Source organism: Molossus molossus, unplaced genomic scaffold (genome assembly GCF_014108415.1).
Source record: "Molossus molossus isolate mMolMol1 unplaced genomic scaffold, mMolMol1.p scaffold_m16_p_10, whole genome shotgun sequence".
NCBI lineage: Eukaryota > Metazoa > Chordata > Mammalia > Chiroptera > Molossidae > Molossus > Molossus molossus.
Genome location: NW_023425345.1, coordinates 63,483,890 through 63,509,100, shown reverse-complemented (window position 1 = coordinate 63,509,100; position 25,211 = coordinate 63,483,890). Strand labels below are relative to the sequence as shown.

Sequence of the window (25,211 nt, the reverse complement as noted above, 5' to 3'; positions counted from 1 at the left end):
TGATTTTCAGATAGACTGGAAGGGAGGGAGAAAGGGAAACAGCAGTGTGAGAGACAAATCGATTGTTTGCCTCCTGCATGACCCCATATCGAACCTGCAACCCAGGGTATGTGCCCTTGACCAGGAATCAAACCCATGATCCTCTGGGCTGACACTCTGACCGCTGAGCCAAACCAGCCAGGGTTCTCAGGTTACTTTCTATAAAGCTTATATGCCATTTTACTGTTTAGTTAAAATTAATATTTAACTCCTTTCCTTTGAAATTTGAGAGACCACTGATCTGGGTACAGATGAGCTGCACAGGAGAAAAATTATGATAAAAATAAATGCAAGAATGTTTCTGATAAATATGACTGAGTTCATACATAGAGAAATATTGAAGACTTCAAAATAACCACCCTTTTTTAGTGATTCTGCACATTCTTGTGTGTGTCTAATTATTTATTATTTCGCTCATTGCAAAAGTCACATATGCCGAACAAAGAAAACGTAGAAAATGCAAAAAAATACAAAGTAAATAAAAATTTTGAGAGGTGGCCCAGCTGGTGTGGCTCAGTGGTTGAGCATCGACCCATGCACCAAGAGGTCACCAGTTCAATTGCCAGTCAGGGCACATGCCCAGGTTTTGGGCCCAATCCCCTGTGGGGGGCGTGCAGGAGGCGGCCAATCGATGTTCTTTCTCATGGAGGTTTCTATCTCTCCCCTTCTCCCTTCCTCTCTCTCTAAAATCAATAAAGAAAAAAAAAATTAAAAACAAAATTCTGAGAGGTGTTTATAAATAACCACTGCAAACACTTGGGTGTATGTCTTTTATTTCTTTCTCTAACGTATTTTAAAAAAAATTTTTAAATCACAAAATACATATGTATATTTAAAAATTCAAATAAAGTGTTATAAATTTGATGGTGAAAAGTAGCCCTAATCTTTCTCATCTAATGCCCAACATTAGAGGTAATTCCTTTTTCACTTTTCTAGCTATTTCTTCCAGTATTTACTGCCATATATTCTCAAGAACATGTTTATTCTACTATTTCTTGATTTTCAATCATAGACATTTTCTATGTATTTTCACCAATGGTTGTTTCTCTTTATAAGCATTCACATTCACAGATGAGTATAATATGATAGCATAATTTGGTCATGTTTCCATTGTTAAGTGTTTGAGTTTTCTTGGTATTCATAATTGTTTTTCTGTTTGCTTAGCTTTCCACGTACTTATTCATGGGTTGATTGATTATCCAGAGTCTCAGGCAGAGCTGTGAGCCCTGCAGCGGGCTCAGACACTCCAGGCAGCTCTGCTGGTTTCCCCGTGGAGCCCACTCTCCTCGAGCCCTGCTCTCTCCTGCTGCAGTCTGGGTCGGCTTCCCCTAATTTTATTTATTTATTTATTTTTATTTTTTAGAAAGAGAGGAAGGGAGAGATAGAAACATCAATGTGAGAGATACATCAGTCGGCTGCCTCCTTCATGCCCCCCACTGGGGATCGAGCCCACAATCCAGGCATGTGCCCTGACCGGGAATCGAACTGGGACCTCGCAGTCCATGGGACGATGCTCAATCTACTGAGCCACACTGGCCTGGCGGTCGGCTTCCATTTAACCTGCTGCACAGCTGTCATCACTGGACAACACTTCTCTCTTCCTTTGGTAATTCCCTTCCCTTCTGTGTTAGAACCTTGTTTCCTTTCTTACCTGCTCTTTTTAAAAAACAGAACACACCCTTCAGAGGCTTTCTGATAACGGTTGCAAAGAAGAAAAGCTTTTCTGTCCTTCCACATCTGAGAACGTGTTTCTCTTCCCTCCTCTCACACTTGACTGTTTGACTGGATATAGAATTCTAGGTTGAATATCATTGTCCTTAAATCTTAAATTTTCTCTTTGTCCCTGGTGTTCGGACACTGTATGATGTTGTGTATTGCTGTGGATTTTACTCCATCCCATTGTACTGGGCACTTCTGATCCGGAAACCTGTGTCCTTCAGTTTTATAAATTTATCTTTCATTTCTGTTTCCTCTGTAATTTCTCCTCCCCAATCTCCTCTCCACCACCCCCCATTTTAAAGACTAGTTCATTGATTTCTTGCGAGAGAGGAAAGGAGAAAAGGGAAACATCATTGGCTGCCTCCCACACATTCTCCACCATGTTCGAGCCCCAAACCAACACCCTTCAGGGCAGCAGACAACACACAATCAACTGAGCTACACTGGCCAGGGCTCTGTCATTATTGTTATCTCTTTATTCTCTCATCTTTTCTCTCCTGTTTTGTTTTTTTTTCCCCCCCTTTTTATGCTACATCTAGGAATATATCTCAAATTTATTATTTAACTCTTCCAGTAAATGTTTTATTCATCTCAGAGGTTCCTTTCTTTATTCTCTGATTCTTTTTTTTTTAAATGTTTTTATTGATTTTTAGAGAGAGAGGGAGAAATAGATAGAAACATCAATGAGAGAGAAACGTCATTGGCTGCCTCCTGCATGCCCCAAACTGGGGATTTGGCCCACAACCTGGGCATGTGCCCTGACTGGGAATCAAACCAGCGACCTCTCAGTGCAGGGGTCGACGCTCAACCACTGAGCCACACCGACCCAGCTGATTATTTCTGTATTATAGCATTCTTGCTTGTTCCGTGGATATGATATTTCATTACATCTCTGAGATATTCTACATGTTCTTTAGCATTGACTTGGAAAGAATATAAAGAGAACCAAAGATTACTTCTTTTAAATGAGTTTCTCTTTCTTTGGGTCCTGAAAATCTGTTCCATCACTTATTATTAAAGAATTAAAATTAGGCCTCGCCTGAAAAAAGGAATTCTTAATTTTTTATTAAATCACAAGAATCAAGTAGTCTCTTAGAGTCATACTAGTGAATAATCTTAGAAGCCTGCAGAAGAGACTGCAATGGAAAATAAGGGTAAGTACAAGATGATCGCATTTGTGTGGCTCAGTCTTTTTCATAAACAGATACGGAAGCACGATTTCTTCTGAATTCGGCCAGCATAGATATTTAAAATTGCACAGCATCCTCAAATGACCATTTTTAAAGGTAGCATGTTGGCCCTGGCCAGTTTGGCTCAGCGGTTAGAGCGTCAGCCTGCAGTCCAGAGAGACCCGGGTTTGGTTCCCAATAAGGGCATGTACCTCGGTTGCAGTTTGTCCCCGGCCCTGGTTGGGCCCGGCAGGAGGCAGCCACTCGATGTGTCCCATTCACGTCGATGTTTCTCTCTCTCTCTCTCTCTCTCTCTCTCACCTTCCCACCCTATCTGAACAAAAAATGGAAAAATGTCCTTGGGAAGGATAAAAAAATAAATAAAATAAAGGTAGTATGTTGGAAATACATGTTTAGGTAGTGTAGAGGAGGAAAAAAACCTTGTTTTTAAATTTTTTTTGTTTTCTAAGACATTCCAGTACTGTATTAAACAAAAAGTCATTAAAAAGTTATTAAAAACTTCATCAGTTCACGTAGTCTCATGTAATTAATTCTTATTCTGCTTGATTTGGGATTAGAAGTTTCAAACGTTTTCACAGAAAATCAGAGTAAAATAAAAACTATTATGATTGACAAAAAACTTTAAATGGTGTGGTTAAAGATCTGAAGATCTGATGAGAGTTCATTTAAATACAATGGCCAAAAAAAAAATTTGGTGATTTCTGTGACAGACAACATTTTAAGATAACTGGAATTATGACAGATAATGTTATATAACAGGACATCAAATTTCAGAAAATTTACACAGTTTCTGGAACACTTACATTAGTAACATATACAAATATAACTCAAAAAACTGTTAGACATCACTTTCATTTGACATTTTTCCCATGTTATTTAACATATCAAATAAACCTGATTAGTTTAACGTTTCCCTATTTATAAGGACAAAGAGCTAATCTTTGAGATTTTCCACAGGCCGTTTCGGAAATCTCAGTCAGTTTAAGGTCCAGAAGACTTTATTTAGACTATGATTTGGGGAAGCTGTAAAAAAACGTTAAAAGTTTTGAACACTGATTAAACAGGATCATAGGTTACTATGAAACAATACTTAGTTACTTATTTAACCAAAGTGACAATAAAAAAATTTCAAAGGCAAATGCACAATCACCTCCAGGCCTTTTGGCTAATAACAAGTGTAGTATCAAAGGCAAATACAGGAAGGAACACACTTGCGGAAAAAACCTTTATCTGTTTGAATATTGAAAAGACTAATTTTCTTAAGTAATCAAAGACCTGATAAAGAGCATGAAGCATAGATAATTATCCTGATAAGATATACAACCCTTGCTTCCCAGGCAAATTACTTAACAAATAAAAAGAAATCTTTTTGTTCATTAATTTTCTTTATTTTATTTTTCCCAACACCGCGTATCCCTCTCTACACGCCCCCACCCTGCAATCACCACACTGTTGTCCAAGGAAATCTGATTTTCACAGAGAGAAAATTGAACTCTAGTTTTGCACAGGCACACTACTGCTATTAAAGCTTATTTTATAAATCCTTTGAATAAATTAATTCAATTTTCACCAGCTTGACCACACAAGATAAGAATCCCTCCCTTTTTCTCTTCCACCATTTCTCTTTCTCTCCTTTCCTCTCTTTTTATACCTATGTAGCTTTTATCCTTTATCCTCTTCTTTTTTTCCTAGTCTAAAATAACCTCTAAATTAGGATAAAAGTACTCTTCTTCTTTTTTTTTTTTTCTTTATTGATTTTACAGAGAGAGGAATAGAGAGGGAGAGAGAGACAGAAACATCAATGAGAGAGAACATTGATTGGCCTCTTCCTGCATGCCCCCCACTGGGGACAGGCCCACAACCTGCGCATGTGCCCTGACTGAAATTGAACCGGTAACCTCTCTGTGTATGGGTCGATGCTCAGTTACTGAGCCCAACCAGCTGGGCCTCTTTTTTTTTTTCCCTCACCCGAGGACATTTTTCCATTTTTGTTCAGATAGAGTGGGTGGGAGAGAGAGGAAGAGAGAGAGAGAGAAACATTGATATGAAAGGGACACATCAAGTGGCTGCCTCCCGCACCACCCCAACCAGGGCCAGGGATGAATCACAACCGAGGTACATGCTCCTGACCAGAATTGAACCAATGAATGATTGGTCTGTGGGCCGGTGCTCTAACCACTGGGAAAACCGGCCAGGGCTAATAAAAATGCATCCTCATACTTCAAACCTTTTCTATCAAAAACACATCTTACTTTCCTTGCAAAAATCATAGAAACAAAGAACTTAGAAGTTAAACATATGGCTTTTTTCCTTGCCATGTTAACATACATTAAGGAAATCACTTATATTGTATGTTTTGTTCTTAGGTTGAATTTACAATGTTATAATCTCAAATATCTCACAAAGATAATATAAGCTCATTGAACTAGCCTTAATTATTATAAGTGCTTATATTTTCTTTCTTTCTTTTCTTTTCTTTTTTTTTTTATCCTCACCCAAGGACATTTTTCCATTTTTTATTCAGATAGAGCGGGAGGGAGAGAGAGAGAGAGAGAAACATTGACGTGACAGGGACACATTGAGTGGCTGCCACCCGCACAACCCAACCAGAGCCAGGAACAAACTGCAACCAAAGTACATGCCCCTAGCAGGAACCGAACCCGGGTCTCTCTGGATCGCAGGCTGATGCTCTAACCACTGAGCAACCGTCCAGAGCAGTGCTTATATTTTCTTTAAGCCAATTTTAAAAAGCTCTTTTACAAGTTAGTTTTTAGAAATAAAATCTGGAGAGACAAAAATATCACATGCATACATGTAGACATGCATAAAAATAAAGACATACAAACAGAGAGCTCATAGCTTTTATTTTAAACGTTAGCCACAATAATACAGGTACAATATCACAAAACTCAACTAGCTTATAAAAGAACAGTTGGATCTAAATGGCGTTTTTGGCAGATGGAACAAGTTAAGTTTATCTACTCAGATAAAGGTTTTTACCAATATTTGTAGAGAAGACTTTGAAATTTTTATTTGTCTTTATAGGTACTCTTATGGAGTCTGTGGACTAAATTTTGGTCAAGGGAGCTTATGAAAATATCAGGTAGCAGTTTGTTTTATTAGCTCTGCCGCCCTCAACACACCCACCCTCTGTCTAAGGGGTTGCCTTAGGCAACACTTACCTCCTTGGAAGCTTACCTTTTAAGGACATGGAAAGATTAATATTTCCACAGTGCTGAGAAAGGAAGTAGGTTTTATTTAAGAAGGAACTCAGGGGCATATTTGCCTATTATCAGAAATCTAGGGTAATACCTATTTAATTTTTCTTCTTTAAGAGTATGAGTCCATCGGCCCGCAGACCAGAGTCCCGGGTTCGGTTCCCACTAAGGGCACATACCTTGGTTGCAGTTTGTCCCCGGCCCCGGCTGGGGTCATGTGAGTGGCAACCACTCGATGTGTCTCTCTCACATCGATGTTTTTCTCTCTCTTGCTCCCTCTCTCTCTCTCTCTCTCCCTCCCTCTATATCTGAAGGTAAATGCAAAAAAAAAAAAAAAAAAAAATGTCCTCAGGTGAGGAGAAAAAAAAGAGTATGAGTCCAATGAATTTTTTTTTTTTTTTTTTTTTAGTGAAAGCTCAAAATATAAGTCCTGGACCTTGTGAGGTCTGCTTATGGAGTAAGGAACAATAAATCAAACCTTTGTTCCATTTTCTGGGCCTTTGTCAAAGCTATATCCTGGCTACCAGTATTTATGTAGGTTTCAACCTGCTACGGTGTCACTGGCAGTTTTGACATTTGTTTTAAGCCTGATCTCTACTTCCCAATCTTTTTTTTTTCTCCCAATTTTTATTAATTTATTTTCGTTACAGATGTTTCTCCCCCTGCCCCGGACACCCTCCTCCCCATTCCACTTCCCAATCTTGTTAAGGAAGTGTTTTGGGGTTTTCTTGGGGGTTTTTTGTTTGTTTGTTTGATTTGATTTTTGTTTGATTTTGCAGTTTAAAAAATTAAATTTATTGGGGTGATTTTTGTTAATAAAATTATATGGGTTTCAGATGTACAATTCTATAATACATCATCTGTATAAGGCATTGTGTGTCCATCACCCAAAGTCAAATCTCCTTCCTTCATATATAGGGTATCCCAAAAAATGTATACACACTTTGAATTAATTATAAAGCCAGTGTTTATTAAAACACATTTTATTTTCAAAATATAATAGAATCTGCAGACACCCTGTATACATTTTTTGGGGGGGACACCCTGTATTTGAACCCCTTTATCCTTTACTATCCCCCTCATCCCCTTTCCCTCTGGTAACCACCATACCGTTGTCTGTCTATGAATTTTTGTTTGTTTTTCTTGTTTGTTCATTTGCTGCTTTCAGTTTTATAGCCCAGATATAAATGAAAACTTATGGTTCTTGACTTTCTCTCTCTGACTTCTTTCTTTTTAAAAAAATTTTTTTTATTGATTTTTTTTTTAATCCTCACCCGAGGATATTTTTCAATTTATCTTCAGATAGAGTGGGAAGGAGGGAAAGAGAGAGAGTGAGAGACACACATTGACTGGCTGCCTCCCACACGACCCCGACCAGGACTGGGGACTGAACTACAACCGAGGTACATGCCCTTGACTGGAATTGAACCTGAGACTCTTTGGTCCACAGACCGACGCTCTAACCACTGAGCAAACCGGCCAGGGCCTCATTGTAGTTTTGATTTGCATTTCCCTAATAGCTAGTGAAGCTGAACACTTTCAAATAGTGGTTGGCCATTTGCATGTCATGTTGGAAGAGCTGTCTGTTCAGGTCCTCTGCTCATTTTTAATTGGATTGTTTGTTTGTTTGGTGTTGAGTTGTATGAGTTCTTTATATATTTTGGATATTAACCCCTGTGGGAGCTGTTGTTTGTAAATATCTTCTCCCATTCAGTGTTTTGTTTTGTTTCTCACACTAGGGCATTTTTCTGTATCTATTTTCTTTCTTTCTTTCTTTCTTTCTTTCTTTCTTTCTTTCTTTCTTTCTTTCTCTCTTTCTTTCTTTCTTTCTCTCTTTCTTTCTTTCTTTCTCTCTTTCTTTCTTTCTCTCTTTCTCTCTTTCTTCTCTTCTTTCTCCCTCCCTCCCTCCCTCCCTCCCTCCCTCCCTTCCTTCCTCCTCCCCTCTTTTCCTTTCTTCCAATAGGACATTTGTTTAGAATAAGAGCTCTCTTGAAAATCCTTTTAGATGTGAAAGTCCAGATCTTCAAAGATATATTTCAATTGTGACTGCATACCAATAAGTCTTTTTATGGCTTAACCATGGACACAAGAGCTGTCTCCAAAGAGTATGTAAAAGATGTAGATGTCTCAAGACGCAGAGCCGCTCCAAAGATAGCCTAAGAAAGCAAAGACCTCATTGTCATGGGTGGTAAAGAAACTTCTATCTCCCTCAAAGTGAGACACCTAAATCACAGACTCATTAATCTGTATTACTGGAAAGCTCATGCTGGGACGGGGATTTTTCTAGCACAAACAAGGCAACAAAAGTAGAGATGACAATGGTCGCTTATATACTGGGACTCTTAATGAAGATAAAGCTGGCATATTTGGATAAAGAGAGTGCTGCTTGTCAGATGTCCTAGGCTCTGGCCAGCTGGCTAGCTGCCTGATGCAAGCTTGACAGTGTACGCCCCTTCCCACCCCCAAGTGGCAGAAACCAGAGAGTATTCTCATTGGTTACAAAGCAAAGTTTTGAGTACATAAAATAAAGACAAATGGAGGGGCTTATCTGTGATTTTCATCCTTATGAAAAATGACACAAAAAACAGACAAGCCCTGGCCGATTTGGCTCAGCAGTTGGAGCGTCGGCTTGTGGTCCGGAGAGACCCAAGTTCGGTTCCCGCTAAGGGCACGTACCTCGGTTGCAGTTTGTCCCCGGCCCTGGTTGGGTTGTGTGGATGGCAACCACTCGATGTGTCCCTTTCACGTCGATGTTTCTCTCTCTCTCTCTCTCTCTCTCTCTCTCTCTGCCTCCTACTCTATCTGAACAAAAGATGGAAAAATGTTCTCAGGTGAAGATTTAAAAAAAAAAAGAGAGAGAGAGAGACAAAAGAAAACATGACTATTTCTGGCAGGCTAAAAATCAATAACCTAGGGTGCCCCAAACCAAATTTATAAGAGTCACAATACAAGATCTATTTTTACAGGTTTTTTTTTCCCTGCCATTATACATTTGGAAAGAAAGAGACAAGGAGAAATTTTTATCCTCTCCTCTTGACTAGTCAGATATGGGACATTGGCATGGCAAGAATTCTTACCTTTGCTGCCGGTTGTCACTTACAGCCCCTATCTCAGCTGCAGTCTCTAGGCAGAGTGGAGCACCCCAGTCTTATACTGTCCCTTCCTCGTTGCCAGAGACTGTACAGGGGGGGAAATATCTTCCCTGCTACCCTTTTAGGGTTTCAGTTGAAACTCTGTAACAAAAAGCAGATTAACAAGAGAAAACAAACCTGTTTATTCACATACACATCTCATATATACTTGGGAGCAGTGCAGGGCTGTGTAACTCAAAGAGGTGGCTAGAACTTGAGCTTACATAGTATCTTCACCAAAGACAATACATTTGTAGAGAAATGACAAGACAGAGGAAAGGAGTCTTTGGCTTCCAAGGGCAGTAAACTGTGAGAAGCTAAATATATGGGAAACTAATGGACGATCATAGCTAGTCAGTAAAGTTATGTGCTGTCTCGGGGCTGACAAGCATCTAGGATTTTAAGTTAGGAACTTCTGCAGAAATGTATGTTCTGCTTTCAGGCAAATAGTACAGAGAGCTTTTCATGGATCTGCTGCTTCTCAACTGCCTGCAGCTCAAAATAATCCTTACAACAAAGAGGCAGTTTTGTGTTTTTTTTTAAATCTTCACTCAAGGACATTTTTCCATTTTTTGTTCAGGTAGATTGGGAGGGAGAGAGAGGAAGAGAGAGAGAGAGAGAAACATTGACGTGAAAGGGACACATCGAGTGGTTGCCACCCGCACGACCCAACCAGAGCCGGGGACAAACTGCAACTGAGGTACGTGCCCTTAGCGGGAACCGAACCCGGGTCTCTCGGGACCGCAGGCCGCTGCTCTAACCGCTGAGCCAAACCGGCCAGGGCAGGGGCAGAGTTTTGAGAGGCATATTTTGTTATTCTTCTGTAGGTTTGATTATAAAGCTCCTCTACTTTATAATGACCTCCATGTTTTAACATGGAAATCTAAGGTAAGGCATTGTTAAAAAAGAGTTAGGAATGTTGCTCACATGAGTCTTATTTATAAACAAAAAATGTATCCCAGTAACAAAAAAAGTTAGAGTAGAACTCTGGCTGAGCAACACGGTGTTGTGCTAGACACCTGTCCAAACGACAGAAGATGTGTTACGTTCTTCTGTGCAGAGAGTACATGAAATACTTTTACGTGAAAAAGATGAAGACAATTTAATGGAATGAATGTTATCAAAGGTCAGAGCGTTCGTTTGTTCTTTTTTTTTTTTAATAATTGTTGAAATTCATGACAAAATAAGAGTTAAGTTCTTGTTTTGAAAACAGTGTGAAAACCAATTCTTCCTGAGCCAGGTCTTTAAATAATGTCATTTCACCGTTTTCCTGTGGGTTCAATTCTTTTAGCCTTTTAAAGTCAGTGGAATTAAAAATCGTTCCTGTTTTCCACATCTCAAAGGGTGGAGCCTCCAAACCACCAAGAGAAGAAGGAAGTTAAAAGATGTTAAATACTGGGGCCAGCCTACCCTGACCAGCCTAGAGGTCTGGCTTCCCAGGCAACATGAAGGCTCTCCTTATTCTGGGGCTTCTCCTCCTTTCTGTCGCCGTCCAGGGCAAGGTCTTTGAAAGGTGTGAGTTGGCCAGAACTCTGAAAAGACTTGGAATGGATGGCTACAGGGGAGTCAGCCTGGCAAACTGTAAGTTAACTCTTCTTCATACTTCCAAATAGTCAGCCAGGTGTGCGACAGATGCTGATAGAGGATGAATAATAAGAAAGGGGCTTTGAATGGTCATTTTTCTAAAATTCCTTGAGGATTTATACACTTAAAATGGTTTTAAAAACATCAGCTTGTTCCTTTAGAATCAGATATACCTGATGAAGAAATGAGGGCATGGGAGGGAAAAACTGTGTACCACTCCAAATAAACCACGACCCACTGTATGCTTTGAATGCCACTAAATTTACCAGTTGCCTCAGACTCAGTGGCACACGTAGGCTGACTAATACGTTTGAGCAGCTGAGAAATCTCTGCCAAGTCTTTGGTACTTGAGTCCAGCTATTTCCTGTGTGGTACTTGGGTTCTGTGAGCCTAGGGTAATGCAGTATTTTCTCTTTTTTAATTCCCTTGCATGACACGAGGCTTTTAGTAGCAAAGTTGGGGTTTTTTGTTGTTGTTGTTGTTTTAAAATTATGTTGAAATCTCATTACAGGGCCAGTAGGAACCCATTTCCCCTCAATCACTGTTTATACAAGGATCCCTGAAATGCAGCGTGAAATGACAGTTTATTATTTTTACTCACTCTAGTTGACTAATTGTTTTCATTTTCTTCCAAGCAATCCAAGATGTGCCTGTGAAAAAGTTATTTTATATTTTAGTCCATATTTGTCAATGTAATCACTGTATCTTTAGATTAAATTTAGACATTTCCCCTTAATAACTATTTTTAAGTGAATGAGTGAGTAGTTTGATGGATATATGGATGGATGGATGAAATAGTCTTTCCTGTTCTACATCTTATTCTTATAAAGGATTTAGTAAGATAAAATTAGCTATATGGAAATGATTGTGGTATGCAGTGTAAGTCATGTGGTGTTGCTATTTATTACTAAAATTACGTTCTTTTCAGGGATGTGTTTGGCCAGATGGGAAAGTAGTTACAACACACGAGCTACAAATTACAACCCTGGAAGCCAAAGCACCGATTATGGGATATTTCAGATCAATAGCCGCTACTGGTGTAACGACAACAAGACCCCCAGAGCAGTTAATGCCTGTCGCATATCCTGCAACGGTAAGACAAAATGACTGAGTGGTGACACAAGAACCATCTGGTTGTACTTACAAGAATAGAGACTCAGTACAAATGAAAAGGTTTTGAAAAGTTCATCAGGGTCCTAGAAAAAGCCTACCTTGCTCTGCCCTGGTGTCTCAGTTAGTTGAGCATTGCACCGCACACCAATAGGTTGCAGGTTCGATTCCAGGTCAGGGCATATACCTAGATTTTGGGTTTGATCCCTGGTTGGGGCATGTATGGGAGGCAACTGACTGATGCTTCTCTCTTTCTTTCCCTCCCTTCCTCTCTCTCTAAAATCAATTAAAAAAAACATATCCTTGGGTGAGGATTCAAAAATAAACAAAACAAAAAAACAGAGGTGACACAGACTTTAAAAAATAAATAAACTTGCCCTGGCTGGTTGGGCTCAGAGGTTAGAGCGTTGGCCCGTGGACCGGAGAGACCCGGGTTCGGATCCCGCTAAGAGCATGTACCTTGGTTGCAGTTTGTTCCCGGCCCCGGTTGGGGTTGTGTGGGTGGCAGCCAGTCGATGTGTCTCTCTTGCATAGATGTTTCTCTCTCTGTCTTCCTCCCTCTCTCCCTCCAGCTCTATCTGAAGATGGATGCAAAAATGTCCTTGGGTGAGGATAAAAAAATAATAATAATAAATAAATAAACTCATAAAAAGAGAAATATTGGAGAAGTATTGTACAATTGATATTGTTAAATGTCTCAATGTTAAAATTTCTAATAGAGATTATTCTTAGAATATTCTTTAGTATCCAGTTAATTTATTTAAAAATATTTTGTATTATATAATAATCTGTGGGCATTGAATAAAAATTCTTACTACCAAGAGATTTATGACTACTTGTAACTTTGGTATATATTCTTCTAGAATATATAGCATATATATGAATGTAAAGCCATATCATGTGCATATATACCTACATACATCATGTAAGTAATGTGTGTTTTAACAGAAATGAAGTTATACTATGTATACTGCTTTACAATTTACTTTTTAGCATATAAAATTTTTTCTGTGGTAACAAATACCAATCTTTATTATTTTTATTTTATTTATTTATTTATTTATTTTTATTAATTAATTTTTGTTACAGATGTTTCTCCTTTTCCCCCCACTGCAATCTTTATTATTTTTAAAGGATGGATAGAATTCCACTGGATAAATATTCCATAATTTATTGATTCAACTCTTACTGTTAAGCATTTAAGCTGTTTTCATTTTCTGCTTTTATTAATCGCAATGAAATGCCTTGTGAATACATCTTTGGGTGCATTTCTTATTATTTATTTAGGGGAAATTTCTAGTAGTAAAATTGCTGATTCAAAAATTGCTAGGTTGGCCCTGGCCGGTTTGGCTCAGCGGTTACAGTGTCGGCCTTTGGTCCAGAGAGACCCAGGTTCGGTTCCACTAAGGGCACGTACCTCCGTTGCAGTTTGCCCCCAGCCCTGGTTGGGTCAGGATCATGCGGGAGGCAGCCACTTGATGTGCCCCCTTCACGTCAGTGTTTCTCTCTCTCTCTCTCTCATCCTCTCTCTCTCTCCCACTCTATCTGAAAAACAAACAGAAGAATATCCTCAGGTGAGGATAAAAAATAAATAAATAAATAAAAATTGCTTGGTTGGTTCCTCTTTTTCTTATAGTGCCTATTACAAAAAGAATCATCTATCACATTAGTTAATAATTCCAGAGCTTCCAATAACTTTGGTAAAAGAGAAACAATGCTTTATTTCATATCAAATGAAATGGAATGAAGAAAACGTTTTCCCCCAACATTCACAGATACGTAACTCGTAGAAAATTTTAGTGTCTGTTCTTCAGCCTAAGAGAATAAAACTAGCTAAACCTAAACTTCAAATGAAATTTCTGTGAAAGTTGTTTTCATTCCTCACCACCTCTTTTTCAGTTTTGCTGCAAGATGACATCACTCAAGCTGTAGCGTGTGCAAAGAGGGTTGTCAGTGACCCACAAGGCATCAGAGCATGGTATGTGTTAAGCATTAACGGGGAAAGCTATTTTACCCCACTGTTATGAGAGAAGCGAGTGAAGATTTTCCAAGACCACGGAATGCTGGGAACTGAAAGATGCAGCTTTAGACTTATGCTAAACAATCTATCACTTGGAAGCGATCTACTTTAACTGATTCAGAATTGTTTCTTTTACTCCTCTATTAATTGTAGGGGATTTCTAGAACTTTTAAGATTTTTCACACTCCCTTAATTCCTTGTGATATTTTGAAATGGTTTGGAATGAGGTAAACGTGCAATGCACTGTGCAGTCGCTGTCGGGGATGCAGGCTCAGCATTCTATGCTTCAGCGAGGGCTCTGGGAGAAGCGAAGTATTTGGTGTACATATCTCCATTTAATAAACAGCAGTACCTGGATCTATCAATAGCCTGTATTTCGTATATTGATAAACTATTTTGTTGTCCCCAAAGACTTGATGTATGTATATTGCAATGAAGATATGCTTTAACCGTACCACCTTTTGTTACACCTCTCCCTGCAGGGTGGCGTGGAGAAATCGCTGTCAGAACCAGGATCTCACTCAGTACGTTCGGGGTTGTGGAGTGTAACTGGAATTTCCCTTCTTCAGCTCATTTTGTCTTTTTTTCATATTAAGGGAGTGGTACTTGAGTGAAAGTCCACACTACTGTTCTTTCAAACAAATAATGTTTTTACGGAAGCCAGGAACAACATATGATCTTTCTTCTAAGAGGCTAATATTTTCTAGTGTGTTTCTTATTGGATAGTAAGCCTACAACTCGTTTCAGTTTGCTAATAGAACTAATGCTGGTGAAAATGTACCTAAAAATCTTGATTATCAAATATGGCTCCAGTCCATTCAGTTCTTAATCAAAGAAATAAGCCAGACCTCATCTTGAATGATACAAGTACTCCTCAATATTCGAGAGACTATTTTAAAACACATTGATCTTAGGCAAAATCTCAGCCACGTAGGCATTTGATGTGTTCATCTGTTCAGTCGACTCCCCAAATAGTAAAAGATAATCATTCTTTATTGGGAAATATAAAATTTACAAAGGAGCAGAATGCCAAATGCCTGGAAATGGAGACAACCTGAATTAAAAACTTTGTTTTCATTAGGTACAACCTTTGGTTTAAATGTTTTCTTAGAAATGTTGCTTTTATACAGCTTTAAGAATGAACTCACAATTTATATAGCCCTGTAAAGAACTCTTCTATGCATCTTGCTGATCATGAAGGAATATCAAGAAGGATTAGATGAGCTGTTGTTGTTTCTTAGTTTTATCAGTTTAGATCCATGCATTATGACTAAAACTAGAGGCAGATGAGTTTGAAAGTGGTAAAATAATTGCCAATTAACCACCAGTGTGAAATTTTCATGTTGTAAAAAAAAAAAAAAAATTTCATTAAAGGCTTTGTAACGCATACCTTGTCTAACTTTGTTTAAACTTCTCTAGTGTCTTTGACTATATATAAATATATATATCTCAATGACTGGGCCCTCTTACTATTTCCTTATATCCTCACCTATACCCAAACAGCTGGATATTGCTGGAAAAAACCCACAAGCAGGGATGGGGATGAGGGGGGGAGATAAACCACAGAACTTATATGCATGTATGAGTAACCAATGGACATAGACAACAATGCTGGGGATGGGGCAGGAGTGGGGGTTTGAGAGGAGGGTGTCAGTGGGGGGAAAAGGAGAAACATCTGTAACAAAAATAAATTAATTTTTAAAAATTACAAAAAAAGCAAAAACCCACCAGCATATTGACAGATCTCACTTCAAATTCATAACCACACATCTCACTTGGGCCCTCAAGTTTGCTGGGCCATCTTAGTCACGTCTCTGCAATCCTTCAGTGTTGGTGTCCCCGCTCCAAAATGTCTGTTACTATTTTACTTTTCCTCCTCTTCAAAGCCCCAGCACACATGCCTGACCACTCACCTTCTACCCCTCTCTGCTCTTCGTATTGGCCGCATGTTATACTGAGAGAACAGAAACAATCTCATACAAAATTCCCCCCTCCTTGTCACCATCACAGGCGTCACACCTTCCCCTCGGTCCCTTCTTCCTTCCTTCCTTCCCTGCTATTACTGGGATGAAGAGCCTGTGCTCCTGTCAATGGTGATGTCTCCACATGGAGTTTCCATCGCATCCCTTCCACTGCTCCAGGTTAGGCTGAGTGTTTCCTGCATCCTGACTTTCACCCTCTTTGCTGAATTACCCCTGTCATTGTCCAAACTGCCCCAGAAAACCTCGTTGCAAAGAACTCTCCATTGAGTCTACAGAACCCTCCAACTACTGCATCATTCTCTGTTCCCTTCTACAGCAACTCTTCTGGGTTTAGGTATCCATACTCGCCGGTTCCACAGCCTCACCTCCTGTTCTCTTTTCAACTCTTCTTAATCTGGCTGCTATTCTCACTGTGCCAAACTGCTCATCTGTGACTTCTCTCACGACTCCTCGGGGCCAATCCCAGTGATCACCTGCTCTCTGTTCATCTACAAAGTGAATCACTTTATACTTCTAGGAGACGTTTTCTCCTTCAGCTTCTCCTCATTCACATCCTGCCTCAATAATTGCTCCTTCTCAGTCCTTGGCTGGTTCTTCTTCTGCTATTTGATTTCTAACTGTGGAGGTGCCCCATGACTCAAGCTTCTAACCATCTGATAGACTAAATATTTTACTTATTTTTTTATTTTTAATTTTTAGAGAGAGAGGAAGGAGAGGGAGAGAGATAGAAACATCAATGAGCGAGAACATCGATTGGCCACCTCCTGCAGGCCCCCCACTGGGGATTTGGCCCACAACCTGGGCGTGTGCCCAGACCGGGAATCAAACCGGCAACCTCTTGGTGCATGGGTCAATATTTGACCACTGAGCCACACCGGCCGGGCTATTTTACTTATTTTTTAATTTGTCTCTTCTTGCTGAAGTATAACTTCCAAAGGAAGACATTTTTTCCACTTTTTAAGACATTGAAATAATATTGATCTTCCCTAAAATGTGAAAGTACAGTACAGAACCCTTTTGTTTTTTCTCAATAGTCTGAAAGTAAATTGTCAATGTATAGTCCAGTTTCCTGAATCATTCAGTGTGTAATTCCTAAATAATCTCAAAACATTATCCAAATCAGGAACTTAACATTGATACATTACTACCACCTAATCATCAGCAGATCTCATTCAATTTCATCAATTGTCCCCTTAAGTTCTTTATAATAAAAAGATCTAATTCAGAATCATGTGTTGTATTTGGTTGACATGATATTTTTTGTTTATTCCCTTCTATCTGGATCATTTCTTCAGGTTTTTTTTCTTTCTTGATTTATGACTTTAACACTTTTGAAAACCACAAACCAGTTATGTTGTAATATGTCCTAAGGTTTTTCTGACGTTCTCTTCATTAGATTAGGGTATGCATCTTTGGCGGGAATACCACAGAAGTGATGCTGTGTTCTTCTCAAGTGGCATGTAGTTTTGAAATGTTCTATTACTGATGATATTTACTCTGATCACTTGATTAAGGTGATGTCTACAAGTTACCATCACTGTAATGAATTTACAAGGGGGTTATGGTATTTTGAAGCTGTTCCTCATCAGAATTTCAATTTATGTTTTATTTATTATATCAGTATAGCCCCATGGCTTCATACTTTATTCAAATGATAATGAATTATAATCCAGTACTGTCATTTGTTTTGTTGTTCACATTGTCCCTGATTTGGCCAGTAGAACCTCCGCAAGCTAGCTTCTGTGTCATTTTGGAATGTCCCCACAATTCTTTGAGCACTTTCTCATTTTCTGGCACAAGATGTTCCGATGCTCACCTTGTTCTGTTCCTGCTCCAGCCCTGAAATCAGCCATTTCTCCAAAAGCCTTGGTTCCTCAGAGTGGATAACACTTTAAGAAAACAAGATCTGGGCACTAGAGTTTCACTGCCCCCATCAATGGACAGAGCTAGAAGATATATGCATTTACACAATATTTATCTATTTATATTGAATTCATACCAGTACCTCCCATTCTAATCCCACACCACAGTGTTTATTCAGTTTTCTTCTCTGACAGTGAGAAACCTGGTTTCCATTGTCCTTAGTATCTTTAAAATGTACTCTTAGTACATGTCTGTATTTGATTAATTTGCCTGTTTGTACCAGTCTCCCAACACTGCCACACCATGGAACAGATGCTCTCCACTCAGGTTCCAATACCCGTCACTGGGCTTCCTCTTTCCCCACATCTGGACACTCTCATTACCTTGTTACATCTTTCACATGCCATGCTGGGTCATTGTCCCAATAGGAAGGAGGACAAAAATTGTTTACTCTTGTTTTTGCTCATTTTCCAAACACCTGGGACAGGGCCTTGAACGTGATACATGCTCAGTAAATATCAGTTGATTTAATACATTTAAAAAAATTATCTAGTATATCCCCCGAAGTTGAGCATTCTAAGATTTTTCTAACTCATCAAGCCCACATGATTCCAGAACAAGAGCTTCTGGGATTCCAAGGGTCAAGTCTCAAGTCTATGTGAATGTAGTACATAGACTAGCCATGGGAAGGCAGCAGCGGGACCCAACACAGGCTCAGCCTTGGGCTTCAAGATTCTGGGACCATTTGGGTATGAGTAAACCCAGAAAGAATATAGGTGTATTCATATCAGGATATCCAGAGATGTAAGAAGAATGGGTCAAGGTAAGGGAGAGAGACATGAAAAGTGACATCTCAGCCCTGGCCAGTTTGGCTCAGCGGTTGGAGCGTCGGCCTGCGGTACAGAGAGACCCGGGTTCGGTTCCCGCTAAGGGCACGTACCTCGGTTGCAGTTTGTCCCTGGCCCTGGTTGGTCGTGCGGGTGGCAGCCACTCGATGTGTCCCTTCACATCGATGTTTCTCTCTCTCTCTCTCTTCCTCTCTCTCCCTCCTGCTCTATCTGAACAAAAAATGGAAAAATGTCCTCGGGTGAGGATAAAAAAAAAAAAAAAAAGAAAAGTGACATCTCAGATGCAGAGATGGGATATGTCGAAGAAGCACCAGGGTAGTCCAGCAACACAGGTGACTGAAGAAACAACCAGAGATTAGCAAAAGTTGGCTGAAGAGAAAAAGCAATGTTTGTTGGAGATTTTGCTTAGGGTTTTTTGATAAAATATTATTTCCTTTCTATACCTATTATTTTAGTACATCAAGTTCCCAAAACAAATTCCTATTTTTATTATGGGGACAGAATAAAAATCAATATCAATATTTGATTGTTTTTTTTTTTAAAAACTCAATTCCTAAGTTGCTTACCTTTACCCCAGGATATTATTAGAAATGTAGAGTGATTTCCAGATAACTGAGCTCTTCATGTGGCTATAATTATAATTAAGCCCTAAGAGCACATTTCTTGCATTTCTATTTAGCAGACTCATTAAAAAAATATTTTTTTCTTAGAAGTTGCTAAAGGGAATTACCAGAAATTATAATCAAGAGGGACTAATATCATTCACAGACATAATGTTTTTTAATTAAGTGCATGTCTCATGCATATTATCTTTTTAAATCTGTTTTAATTTTACAAGGTTATAAATTCTCAATATTTATAGAGTAAATAGTTCTGAAAGGTTTGTTATGAAAGATGTGCCTCTCCATCCCCTCCCCACCCCCCGGCTCCGTCACATTGCAACCACTTTCTATTCTTTTAGCCTAATATAAATATTTTTATATTTACTTCTATGCTTTTAAGTATTAGGCTTATATTGCTCCTTCCTGATTTTTCCATTTTTAGGACATTGATTTCCCACTGTGGAAGTTAAGGATGAAGTTCTATTTCCTCCTTCCCACCTCCATCATACATGGCAACCTTCCCAGAAGCCCATTCTCCCAATGTAATTATTTTATTTCCAATGTATATTATTTTTTGTTAAATAAATACTCAGCATTTACATAGCCATAAATAAAGTTACTTTCTTCTCTTACACAATATTTTATTTGCCCCAAAGCTAATAACTGCATTATACTCAAATTTGCTTCGTTTTCTGTCTTTAGTTCAACTCCCAACTCTAGGTCCAATGTTTAAATCTCCACTCAAGTCTTCAGATGCAGCTAGAATTTTGTCAATTTCATCTTTCTAAAGCAGCAATTCCAAAAGATTTCTGACCAACTCTAATTGGGACTGGGTGCTATCCATGCCTAACACATAACTATCACCCTGGGTTCCTTCAGCATCATCTTGTAATCTTCTTCTTTTCTTCTCATATTTGATATTTACTGTGTTTCCTGGATTTCATAATTCCCGCTTTCCTGGCTTATTCCTTTATTTTGTGGATCACATATCCAGAATCTTCTTGCAAAAGGTGCACGAGAGGTACTTCATTTATTTATTTATTTATTTGGCTTAGCATGTCCTAAATTGTCTTTATTCTATTGATACACTTAGTTGAGAGTTGGCGAAGTGTGGAATACTAAGTTGGAATTCATTTCCTTTAGAATTTTTTTTTTTTTTTTTAATCCTCACCCGAGGACATTTTTCCATTTTTTGTTCAGGTAGAGTGGGAGGAAGAGAGAGAGAAAGAGAGAGAGAGAAACATCGACGTGAAAGGAACACATCGAGTGGCTGCCACCCGCACAACCGACCAGCGCCGGGGACAAACTGCAACCGAGGTACGTGCCCTTAGCGGGAACCGAACCCGGGTCTCTCAGGACTGCAGGTTGACGCTCTAACCGCTGAGCCAAACCGGCCTCCTTTAGAATTTTGACGGTGGTCCATTGCAGTGGGACCAGCTAGGGAATGGAATCTAGAGAACTCCATTGGTCCCTAGATTCAAGTGTTGCTAGTGAGCCACGTGAAGCCATTCTGATTTGGGAGTCTTTATAACCTGGAAGCATGGGGTACCTTCTCTTTATCTCCAATGTTCTGAAAGTTCACAATGATGTGCTTTGACATGGATCAGTCTTCTTTGTTCTGGGTACTTGGTAGGATCTTTCAGTTTGGAAAGTAATATCCTTAAGTACTAGAAAACTTTCTTGAATCATTTATTATTTGCTTTCATTTCTTTGTTCTTTCTGGAATTCCTCCGTTGGTCCTCTGATGTAGTTATGGACTGAAGTGTGTCCCTCGAAAATTCATTTGTTGAAGCCCCGATTCCCAATGTTACTGTATTTGAAGAGAGGGTCTTCAAAGAGGTAATTAAGGTTAAATAAGCCTGGCCGGTGTGGCTCAGTGGTTGAGCATCGACTCATGCAACAGGAGGTCACCAGTTTGATTCCCAGGTTGTGGGCTTGATCTCTGGTGGTGGCGGTGTGTGCAAGAGACAGCCAATCGATGTTCTCTCTCGTTGATATTTCTATCTCTCTCTCCCTTCCTGTCTCTCTAAAATTAATAAAGAAAAAATATTTTTTAAAAAGATTAAATGAGATAATTAGAGTGGGGTCCTAATTCAATAAGACTGGTATTCTTATAAAAAGAGGAAGAGCGCCCTGGCCTGTTTGGCTCAGAGGTTAGAGCGTCGGCCCATGGACCAGAAAGACCCAGGTTCAGTTCCCGCTAAGGGCATGTACCTCAGTTGCAGTTTGTCTCCAGCCCCGGTTGGGGTCGTGTGGTGGCAGCCAGTCGATGTGTCTCTCTCACATTGATGTTTCTCTCTCTCTCTTCCTTCCTCTCTCCTTCCTGTTCTATCTGAAGATAAATGTGAAAATGTCCTCAGGTGAGGATAAAAAAAAGAGGAAGAGCCACACCCAGCTGGTATGGCTCAGTGGATTGAGCACCCTCCCATGCACCAAAAGATCACCAATTTGATTCCTGATCAGGGCACATGTCTGGGTCGACGGCTCCATCCCCAGTAGGAGGCATGCAGGAGGCAGCTGATCAATGTTTCTATCTCTTTCTCCCTCTCTAAAAAATCAATTAAAAAAATTTTTTTAAAGAGGACGAGCCATAGCCAGAGAGCTTAGTTGGTTAGAGTGGTTACAGTGTCATCCTGATACACCAGCATCTGGTTTGATCCCCAGTCAGGGCACATACAAGAATCAACCATTGAATGCATAAATAAGTAAAACAATACATCAATGTCTCTCTCTCAAATTAACAAATAAAATAAAAAAGAAGAAGAGACATCAGGGATTCCTGTGCACAGAGAAAAGACCATTGAGGACACAGAGACAACATGACCATCTGCGAGCCAAGGAGAGCAGCCTCAGAAGAAACCAAACCTGACCTTGATCTTGGACTTCTAGAATCCACAATTGTGAGAAAACAAAATTCTCCTGTTTAAATCACCCAACCTGTGGTATTAGCTCTGACTGCTTAGCTCTCAGGACTGCCCTCTACCTCTTGCCATTTGTATTCCAGATTTCAATTTTGTTTTCTGTCTTCTCTCCACTCTCTCCACCATTGTAAGTTTGAAAATCTTTTTGTTTTAAAGGAGTTTGGGGAGGAAGTAAAATATGTGTCTTCAGTCCATTATCTTTCCCCAAAAGTTCTCAGTGTGTTTTGTGTATTTGCTTAATTTTATTTTATTACATGTTATTTTACTTTAAAAATACTTAGGATAACATTTCAAGCAAAGAATAAAAAATCCTCTGAGAAACAGAGGAAAAGCAGAAATAGAAAAGTTGAAGAAATAATAAGGGGCAAATTTGAGGTCCAGACATCACATTCTGAAAGCCATGATTAGAAAAAGGTGACATCTGGGAGAGGGTTCAGGGGAAAAAAGTCCTGAGTTGTGGTGTGAAGGATGTTGTGTGACACATGCTTTAATAGATCTCACTGAGTTCAACTACCTTTGGGAAAAAAGCTTCAAGTGTTCGTGACTTCTACATTTTTCATTTATTCACTATTCAACAAACATTGATTACTAGCCACAAGACATGTTCACTTGGGCCTAAACATACTATAATGCGAATAAGATATGGTTATTGTCCAAGAAGTCAAGTGAATTAAGGGGAAGTGACTAATGGATTTAGTGATAGGAGAAGTCAGTAACTCTGGTCAGAGAGGTTTCAGTGAAGGTGAAATTCAAAAGGTGACAGATTGAGGAACATATGGAAACAGGAAATGTTGACAGCCTTTTCAAATTTGATTTTGAAGGAGAATATAAAGATAGAAATATGCAGGATTAAAGATGTATTGGTTGACTTTTTTTACCATTTTAAAATTCAATTAGTTAATTAATTTTTACTAAAGTATAGTTGATATACAATATTATATTCGTTTCAGGTGTACAACATAGTGATTCAACATTTATATACCTTATGATGTGAGCACCACAATAAGTCTAGTCACTATCTGACACCATACAAAGTTATTACAATATTATTGACTACATTCCCTGTGCTATATATTGTATTGTCATGACTTATTTACTTTATAACTGCAACTTTGTTCCCTTTAACCTTTTTCACCCATCCCCCACTACTCATGCCCCTCCCCTCTGGGAACCATCAATCTGTATCCATGAGTCTGTTTCGTTTTGTTACTGTAGTTTGTTTTGTCTTTTTAGGTTCCACATATAAGTGAAATCATTAGGTATTTGTTTTTCTCTGTTAGATTTATTTCACTTAGCATAATATCCTCTAGATCTATCCACATTATCACAGATTGGAAAATTTCATCCTTTTCTATTGCGTCACATACTTTTATTTATTTATTTATTTTATCCTCACCCGAGGACATTTTTCCATTTTTTGTACAGATAGAATGGGAGGGAGAGAGAGGAAGGGAGAGAGAGTGAGAAACATCGACGTGAAGGGACACATCGAGTGGCTGCCACCCGCACGACCAACCAGGGCCAGGACAAACTGCAACCGAAGTACGTGCCCTTAGCGGGAACCGAACCCGGATCTCTCCGGACCGCAGGCCGACGCTCTAACCACTGAGCAAAACTGGCCAGGGCTGCATCACATACTTTTAAAGAATATGTTTTATTGATTTTTTTGAGAGAGGGAGAGGGAAAGAAAGAAACATTGACGATGAGAGAGAAACATCATGGACTGCCTCCCCCACCCCCCCTACTGGAGATTAAGCCTCTCAAGGCATGTGCCCTGACCGGGAACTGAATTGGTGACCTCTTGATGCATGAGACTGCTCAACCACTGAGCCTCACCAGCTGAGCACATCATCTTTATTCATCTGTAAATAATGCTGCAATGAACACAGGATGTTTGTATCTTTTCACAAGAGTGTTTTTGTTTTCTTCAGATAAATACCCAGAAGTGGAATTGCTGGGTCATAGGGTAGTTCTATTTTAATTTTTTTGAGGAATCTTCATACTGTTTTCCACAGTGGCTGCACCAATTTACAATCCCACCGACAGTGCACAAGATTGATTTTCTCCACGTCCTTGTCAACACTTGTTTGCTGACTCTTTGATACTAGCGCCTTCTGACAGGTGTGTGATTTAAGCTTAACTCTTCTTATGGGAAAGAGCCAAAGAAGATAGAAGGTTGAAGATACAGGGCAGATTGGGGATGGTTAATGGGGCAAAATCCCTGAAAAAGCCAAAAAAAAACCGAGATCAAGAACACAGCCTGAGGGATGGGGAGGGAGGTGTCAATGAGGAAAAAAGAACATCTGTAACAAAAATAAATTAATAAAAATAAATAAATAAAAAAGAAAGTTAAATTCTCCACCCTATTTTCTGTTTGAAAAGGCAAGAAAGCAATATAATTTTTTAACCTATATAAAATAATAAAGCTAAAAAGAAAAAGGAACACAGACTGAAGGATTTTAAACGGAAAGATTTAGCACTGCACTAATCTGCACTGTAGTTAGAACCACAGAAAGGCCATGGGGGTGGAGGAGGCTTGTGTCCAGTTATGCACCTTGGATAGCAAACTGAGTAGAAAAGTAGCCGGTTCAAGCATTGGGGTCTGAATGAAGGCAACAAAACGCTGTGCGTGGGCGAGATTTCATGAACTTGATTTCAGAATTAGAACGCTTTAGCGATGACAAGCTGTTGCCTCCAAAAGCCATTTCTTAGTCCTTGGGAAACTGAGGCGTCTGCGTTGGTGACAGATGAATTGGAGACTCCCACTTTGCAAACGATCGTGGAGAGAGAAAGGCCCGTCCCACCGCCGAGGAGCGGCTCGGCGCGTGCGCACTGCGCGTGTGCCCGTCGCGCCTGCGCACGGCGTCAGCGGCGCCCCTCCCGTTCCGCTCTCCTCCGGCGCGGGCTGAATGGGCGTCTGGTGCACCACCCCGGCGGCTAGACGGCGGTTCCTCGTCCCCACGCGCGCCAGTGATTCGCCCTCC

At 39.6% G+C, this 25,211-nt stretch overlaps 1 protein-coding gene across 1 annotated transcript; it reads left to right on the top strand.

Moving 5' to 3' along the window:
• Positions 1 to 10,703: 10,703 nt before the first annotated feature.
• Positions 10,704 to 15,391, top strand: LYZ (lysozyme). Its single transcript, XM_036251998.1, has 4 exons — positions 10,704 to 10,878; positions 11,810 to 11,974; positions 13,891 to 13,969; positions 14,494 to 15,391. The coding sequence occupies exons 1-4, from the start codon at positions 10,743 to 10,745 to the stop codon at positions 14,558 to 14,560; spliced, it is 447 nt and encodes a 148-aa protein (XP_036107891.1). The 5' UTR covers positions 10,704 to 10,742; the 3' UTR covers positions 14,561 to 15,391.
• The last annotated feature ends 9,820 nt before the right edge of the window (positions 15,392 to 25,211 follow it).

What these genes read in the sequence shown, in the direction of transcription:
- LYZ (XM_036251998.1), top strand. Translation starts at nt 10,743, where the DNA reads ATGAAGGCTCTCCTTATTCTGGGGCTTCTCCTCCTTTCTGTCGCCGTC. An exon ending in GGGAGTCAGCCTGGCAAACT is followed by an intron (nt 10,879 to 11,809) that starts GTAAGTTAACTC and finishes CGTTCTTTTCAG; the next exon opens with GGATGTGTTTGGCCAGATGG. An exon ending in CTGTCGCATATCCTGCAACG is followed by an intron (nt 11,975 to 13,890) that starts GTAAGACAAAAT and finishes CCTCTTTTTCAG; the next exon opens with TTTTGCTGCAAGATGACATC.